The sequence below is a fragment of the Coffea eugenioides genome, unplaced genomic scaffold, assembly GCF_003713205.1.
Source record: "Coffea eugenioides isolate CCC68of unplaced genomic scaffold, Ceug_1.0 ScVebR1_98;HRSCAF=460, whole genome shotgun sequence".
Taxonomy (NCBI): Eukaryota; Viridiplantae; Streptophyta; class Magnoliopsida; order Gentianales; family Rubiaceae; genus Coffea; species Coffea eugenioides.
In genome coordinates, this window is record NW_020864874.1 from 40,310 (window position 1) to 48,540 (window position 8,231).

General features: G+C 41.6%; 1 protein-coding gene across 1 annotated transcript; it reads left to right on the plus strand.

Moving 5' to 3' along the window:
• The first annotated feature begins 5,180 nt into the window (after nt 1-5,180).
• On the plus strand, nt 5,181-6,125 carry LOC113759198 (eukaryotic translation initiation factor 3 subunit F-like). The gene is made up of 2 exons (XM_027301760.1): nt 5,181-5,345; nt 5,706-6,125. Exons 1-2 carry the CDS (start codon nt 5,181-5,183, stop codon nt 6,123-6,125), a joined length of 585 nt encoding a protein of 194 aa, XP_027157561.1.
• Nucleotides 6,126-8,231: the final 2,106 nt, after the last annotated feature.

An 8,231-nucleotide genomic window follows, 5' to 3' on the forward strand; every position in this document is an offset into this window, starting at 1 on the left:
GAACTGTGATTTTGAAGCCGAGTTGAGCTAGTTTAATATTCTTTTGTTTAGCTCCTCGATGGTTGAAAAACCTTAAGTGTATTTTGACTTAACCTTTCCTTCTGGGTTGTAAATTTGAAACCATATGTGTATAAACGTGGTTGGCAATGTTCATGTGTTATTTTGGTTTGTTTGATTGGGTTTCGGGCACTGTTCCTGTGCGGCTCCGTTTTCCATTTTCGTTTTGCGAATTTTGAATCGTTTGAGCGCGCTATTACCTTTCGAAACGTTTTAGACTGTTATAAGCATCATAGTAGTCCTGGCGAGAGCTGGGCAGGCAGTCCACTAACCCCTTTTGTGGCGGCCCCACTTCTCCTTAAGGCGAACCAGAGGGTTGGCGGGTTGCCTGCCTAGCTCTCGCCAGGACTCACGCAAGAAAACTGACTAAACCCTTACCACGTATCACTTAAACCGAAACAAAATTTGTCATCCGAACATGTCAAACCTTTAAACGACCGGAATACCAAAACACATTAACTTCAGAGATAACATTGACATTGGACATCTGCATGTTCACCCTTAGTACAACCCCAACTAGCTTAACATATAACTACGCTTATACAATACAAACCACAAAGTGAAATCCGAAAATTACAAATTCATTCATACAGGCCAAAGTTTAGGGTTTGCACATTTCCAGCTTCAAGTGGCAACCCAAAACAAATGATACATAGACCGATTCGAAACAATATTTACAAAGCCAAAAGCTGATTTCAAAATCTCTCGAATGCCAAAACCTGTTAAGGAAAACAAATATCGTGTGGTGAGCTAAAGCTCAGTGGTGCCCAAAACATGCAATCGTATAACACAAATAGTAAATAATAACTTCAAGCTTAAATTCAGCAAGTAGAAAAGCGTATAACAGCACAGGGTAGGATACAGGGGCTCTCAGGAGCCATTTTCCACGCACTTGATCAAAATTAACCGCAGTTGACCCTCCGTCAACTCTCACTATCTAAAGTCCATGTAGATTTATTTTTTTTCCCTTCACACGCTCCAACCAACTTACTCCCACCGGGCCCGCACGCCTCACGAGAGAGTTTGGTATTACTCGAGTATACCTTTTTATAAACTAGTCGAGGGATTCACCCAACGACGTCACAACAAGTGGTTACCAGGTCAGGATAAGAGGTCCTCCCACCCTAAGGTGTGGTACGATCCCCTGCCTGGTAGATTAGTTGACGAGTCCACGCTCCAGTCAACAAATTCAAGGTTTTAGTACTTGAGATAGGATAAGAGGCCCTCCCACCCTAAGGTGTGGTACGTTCCCCCACTCAGTACTTAACTAGAGCAAGCAAGATATTCGAGAAAACATTTCAAGCAAGTCACCACTCGACAGGCTAATGCGATAAAGTACACACTGCCACTTCGATGGTTCAAGAAAACCACTTTCCATATCACATAACAAGTCAAGAAAGCACTTTAACAAGTTAATCATAGAACAAGCACGGACACTCACCAAAAGTGAAGCTCAAAAGTCAAGCTGGGAATCGAAGTCCACGCCCTCGCTACACCCTAGAAATCCAAGTTTTAAAAACTATAAGTTTTACTAAACAAACTCTTGGTTTATATACAAAAGATTATCTGGTATAAAATTAATTTATTTACTCGGAATAAATCAGTAAATCTCTTATAATTAAAGCTAGTAAAGTAATAAAATATTTCGTATGATTCCTTTAAAGCTACTTTTCTTTCTAGAGGCACAATTAAAACCAATTTAATTCAAACAAGTTTTCTTGCCAAACAAGTTTTTCCAAGCCTTTTATTTGAAATTATTCAAATCTAGTGTTTTTAACAATTTTTCGCTAAAACAACTAGCCAAGGAAAATTTTATGAAAACTTAAAGTTTGGAAGTTAATAGAATTATTTCTTAAAGTTAATAAAACTAGTTCAAGCAAAGAAAAGGCTTAGTTAGTTAGCAAGGTTTTAAGAGTCCCGACATTTAAATTTTAATATTAACGTACTATGCTCAATTTATATAACTTAATATTAAGACAAAACATTTCAATAAAGCTTGATAAAAAATACTCGAATTCAAAAGACTAAAACGGACCTCACGATTCTAACTCATTTGCACTTGGAACTCCAAGTCACCAATATAGTAAAATCACAATCCAAACATCAATATCACTAGGGCTTCATCAATCATTAGCCCTAAGTGTCAACAGATTCAGTTCCAAACAAAATTCAACAGAGAAAGTCCAAGGTATCAAAACAAACCCAAATCACAACCTACGGACCTTCCAAGTACATTTCAGCCGACTACTTGAACCAATTCCCCAAAAATTAAACTCTTGCAAAAATTACTTAAATGGTCAAGAGCTTCATCAATCATTAGCTCTTGGCGTCAAATAACTACTTTTTACAACCAATCAACCCAAAATGTAAATGTTAAAAGTCACTAACATGTTCACGGATACAGGGCCAAGATTTGATACAACATCTTACCCAAGGTTGCAACCAACAATCTCATAATACACAGACAAAAACAAATTAAACATTTTCCAGCAAGTTTTATTCCAAAATATCCATTCAATTGCCAAGAAAGTCCATCGATTAAGCCCCATCTCCAAAAATTCCAACCAAAGAATCAAATTGTTACCCCAAAATTTACATGCATGACCATCTTAAGATATTCCAAAGTGCAATCAGCAATAATATGGTATTTTACAGCCCCAAGATCTATGAAAAATCAGTAAATAATTTCCCTTTATCTATCTCGGCTAAGACTGGAAAATTCCAGCAGTTAATTGGTCATAAATCCGAATTTTTCTTCGACTAAAACCTTGTATTTTGCACTCAAATCTCACATGCACAACTCCTTAACTAATTAACTATCATTTCTAGTCCAAAGCAGGTTCGGATATCAGCAACATTCATCCGTAATACCAGAAATTTTGTTCAACTACCTCGGGTGAGCTTGCATGCAGAAGATTGTTGTTTCATTTTTTTTTTAACCGAACTAACGAACTTCATGCAAAGCTTAATCACCTAGTTTTTAGTTAGCTAATCACATTTATAAGCTCAGATTACTTCAGAGAAACAAACTTAAAGCTGCATTTCTGTTTTAGCTGCTCGGCAAAACCCCAATTCCTACGAATCAGATTTTCCTTATGCTTTGATTCATCATCCGAATGCATCAACTTCACATGCAAGTCCATAACCAGCTTAATCTACCTATAATCTATTGATTTCAGTCCAGAAATTACCTCTACTGGAAGCTTACACACGCGACAGGAGCTGAAGTTTTCTTCCTCTCCTCGCGGTTAACTCACGCACGCGATGGATGGTTGGTCTGCTGTCCTGGTTGCCGGTGGTTGCAGGTGTGGTGTTTGTAGTTGGAAATGGCCATAGCTGGTTGAGGTGAAGTTGCAGAATGAAACGGCAGCTCACGGTGGGGATGAGGAAGGTGATAAAGCTCACGACTATCTCTCGGACAGTTCCGGACTCGCAGCTCACTCAACTTCCTTCCTCTCTTATTATTATTTTTTTCCTTGCTCTCTCACTCTCGTCGATGATACCAAGGCAGGGAAATGGAAGTGAAGTGGAGTTGTTGTGGGTGGGACTGATGTGTAGTGGAGAGGATATGGTGAGGAGTCGCGGATGGGGTTGGGTTTGTGGGTGGAGAAAGATGAAATTGCATCCGACAGAAATGGAAATGTTGGTTTTTAAGGTTGGCCGAGGAAGCTTTGGTGGTTGCATGGCAATTTCCGAGATTGTGGAGGTTATTTTAGTCTTTTCACATTTCATCCGAATTTCCACTTAAGTCCTCAATTCTAATCTAACACCAAAATTTACCCCAAATGTAATTTGAATGCCTAATAATATATTAATCTCGTAAAGATTCGATGATCGCGATTTTAATGTCCTAAGTATACTAAGGCAATAAAATTAATCTAACTCAGGCAATATTAATTTAACATAACCAAACCAAGTAATTTAATATTTTAACACAATTATAGTATTTATAACATAAGAGTTGTTTTCACGTACTTAATTAAGAGTAAGTATACTTAATGCTAGAATTTACTAATGAGTCAAAAGTGCAAATGCAATATGCATGGATAAATATATATAGGTAGGCATTTTTCAAGGTTCTCACACCTTTGGTACGCCTTAGGGGAAGGTGGGGCTGTCACAGGTGGTATCAGAGTCTAGGTTAGAAATGACCTAGGCAAGTTTGAGTTTTGTTCCTTAGGACCTATGAGGGAAGTGTCAAGGTACCGTTAAGTGTGATTATGCTTACGTTGTCTACGATATGAACCCTTTATGCTATTCTTGTAGGCCATGGCTGGAGCAAGCGGAGAGGGCGGAGGTGAGCCACCTCAGAGGTGGCCACGAGTCATTGATTACCAGGAGAGGCCGGGAGGTCCGATCCGGCTTTGGTATACTGTGAGCCGGACCCATCGTTGTAGGCGTTGCCAGTATTACTCTTATGCTGACCGTGTGGTTGTGGCGGTGCTAGATGAGAGGAGGAGACTTAGGAGTGCCGCCGCCAGGGATCACACTGAGGCACTTAGATTGAGGGGCGTTATAAGGATGCAGGCTGACCGGATTGGAGAGCTCCAAGGAGACATAGCTATGGAGCAAGAGCGAAAGAATGCTCCGAGGGAGCAGTTGCAGGTGGTGAACACTCGATTTACTAATGTCGTCCGGAAAATTAGAGACCGTTCCGGCGGCATTATTAATGAGTGCGAGATGCTAATCCAAGGTGTGATTGGCGCCAATGCGCAAGTGGAGGCTCCTAGCGACGACACACCTAGTGAAGGAAGTATCCCTAGTCTAGCCAAGGGGGAGAGTCTGTGGCCTCCGTAGGGAACTAGGCTAGAACTCTTTTGACCCACTTTTGATTCCATGAAGGGAATAGTTAGGAAAGGCTCTTAATTAGCTATTTTGGCCTAACTCTGTATATTGTCGTTTGGAGGACCCCTTTTGTTTCATGGGATGACTTTTGTATATACTTGACTGACTGCGTTTGTATAACTGCTTGATCCTGTTATGTGTTATATGTATATGTGCTATGTGTTTAAATGCCCTATGAGGTAGTTGTTTTGGCTAATTGTTCATGTTTATTGTTAAGTAAAGGGGTTATGTGCCCTTTAACATTATACTTACTTTTTACCCTAGATTGACTTAGATCGATGGAGGGCACTCATAGTGGTCGAGGCCGTGGACGCGGGAGTAGACAACCCACGTCTGAAAGGGGCATTGGGGAAACCTCGTCTGGACCAAACCTTGAACTTAAGGTTGATCCCAATGTCCAAATAGCTGCTGCCATGCAGCAAATGACTGACTTGCTAGCCCAGGTGGTGCAACAGTAGGGCCGCAACCCTAACCCACCTGTTGGAAACCCCGAAAACCCTGAAAATCATGTAGAGAGCGAGGATCGAGCCCTCGAAAGGTTTCAAAAATTTTTCCCAACAAAGTTTATTGCGGGGCCCGATCCGGATGTGGCCGAAAGATGGCTAGAAAAGATGGTAGACATCTTTGCTGCCCTGCACTACACGGAGGAAAGGCATGTGACTTTTGTTGTCTTTCAACTGGAAGGGGCGGCCCGTTCTTGGTGGAACGTCATACGACAAAAGTGGGAACGAGAACAGACGCCAAGGACGTGGGTAAATTTCATGAGGGAATTCAACGCCCAGTTTTTCCCTCCTTTGGTTTAGGAAAGGAAAGAAGACGAATTTATTCAGCTTCGCCAGGGGACTCAGACCGTAGCTGAGTACGAAAGCCAATTCACTCGCCTATCCAAATCTGCCCCCGAGCTAGTCATGACCGAACAACGAAGGATAAGGCGCTTTGTCCAGGGCTTGAACGTAGAAATCCAGAAGGACCTCGCTGTGGCCCAAATTAACACTTTTAGTGAGGCCGTGGAGAAGGCTCAACAAGTGGAAAGCGCCAAGCTCCAAGTGAGGAACTTTCAAGCTAAGAAGCGAGGATTTCCTGGTAGTAGCTCAGGGCAGGGGGATAAGAGTACCCCTCCCAAGTTTGGACGGGGAGCCGGAGGTGGAAGGCAGTCGGGAGTATCGAGAGGGGCTCAGTCAAGAGGTGGCCAAGCTGGGCGAGGCCAAAGAGGAAATTTCTAGGGGGGCTCAGCTTCGGCATCCCGCGGTCCCTGTGGCCATTGTGGGAAGTCAAACCACACGGAAGACAATTGCTGGAGGAAGGAAGGAAAGTGTTTACGCTGTAGGAGTGCAGACCACCAACTTGCCACTTGCCCGGTCCTAAAACGAGATGGAAGGGGGAGCCCACAACCGCCGAGGACCAATTCTGGACCGGCTAAGGGGGAAGGGACTAAACCCAAAGTGTCGGCTCGAATGTACTCACTAGAGCCACAACAGGTCCCTGACTCTTCCGAGGTCGTAGAAGGTACGATCCCTGTATTCCACCGATTTGCGAAAGTCTTAGTAGATCCCAGTGCCACCTATTCCTTTGTTAACCCCAATTTCATGTGTGGTATTGATATAAAACCTGCTAGTTTACCATATGACCTAGAAGTCAATACCCCCACGGGGGACCACCGTTTGATCACTAGCATGGTTTATAGGAATTGTGAAGTTTGGGTAGGAGAGAGAAAATTATTGGGGGATTTGATAAGCCTATCCATTAAGGGGTATGATGTAATCTTGGGCATGGATTGGTTAGTCAGGTATAATGCTCAACTTGATTGTAAGAAGAATGTGGTAGAGTTTCATATTCCTAGGGAGGCAATCTTGAGGTTAGATATAAGGGGTAGGTTGGCCTCATCGGCACTAATTTCGGGTATTCGGGCTAGGAAATTATTAAGTGGTGGGGCACAAGGGTTCTTAGCCTTTCTAATCAATACTCCCACCGATAAATTGATGGTAGAGGATGTACACGTGGTGAAAGAATATCCGGATGTATTTCCGGATGAGTTAGTAACCTTACCTCCGGAGAGAGAGATAGAATTCAAAATTGATCTATTACCGGGAACGTCACCTATCTCTAAAACCCCGTATCGGAAGGCCCCTGCTGAACTTAGGGAGTTAAAGTTGCAGTTACAGGACCTTTTGGAATGGGGGTTCATTCAAGAGAGTGGGTTTCCTTGGGAAGCCCCTGTGTTGTTTGTGAAAAAAAAGGATGGGAGTTTGCGGATGTGTATAGATTATCGAGGGCTGAATAATGTAAAGGTTAAAAATAAATATCCACTGCCCCATATTGATGAGTTGTTCGACCAGTTGCAAGGAGCAGTGGTCTTTTCGAAATTAGATTTTCGACAGGGATATTACCAATTGTTGATTAGGAAGGACGATATTCCAAAAACTGCTTTCAATTCGAGATATGGGCACTACGAATTTACGGTCATGCCCTTTGGACTGACCAATGCCCCTGCCGTCTTCATGGATTTAATGCATAGGGTTTTTAAGCCCTACTTGGATCGATTTGTCGTTGTCTTTATTGATGACATTCTGGTTTACTCAAAGACTCGGGAGGAGCATGAGCAGCACTTAAGAATCGTTTTACAAACCTTAAGAGAGCATCAATTGTACGCCAAGTTTAGTAAGTGCGAGTTTTGGCTGGAGAAAATTTCTTTCTTAGGGCACGTAATTTCCCAAGAGGGTATCTGTGAGAACCCTCATTTTTAAAATACAATTTCCCAAACTACATGCCTTGCACCAAGATTTAAACCACCTCTTATATGCCCTAGCATTATATTTTACAATGTGTTACAACAAATCCCTTGTATTGACCCTCACCTTAAAGCACAAATTTCTTATTTACATATCTTATTATAAGATCTAGACCATTTAATGTATGCCCTTACAATATATTTCCTATGTATTATAATAATTTCCATGCATTACATTTCATTTCATTTTACTTGAAAGTAAAACATTTTTCTTGAGTTGATTTTAATTAATGCACCACTTGCATTTGTCCAAGTGTTCTTTATTAGTGGTAGAGACTTTATGTGAGAGATTAGGTGTGTTAAACAAGTATTGGTACAATTGGAAAGGTTAATATACCATTAGTCAAAGATTAATAAAGGATTGGACCAAGATGGAGCCAAGTGGCAAAACCCTAGCCATGGATTTTGTTTGACCATAAGTTAGAAGATTATTTAAGCTATCTTTAGCCATTTTTTTCTCCCTCATAGCTAAATTTCTTGAAGCTTGGAGAAGAAGGGAGAAACTCCATTTTTACCTTGCTCTTAACCCTAGTAAATCTTG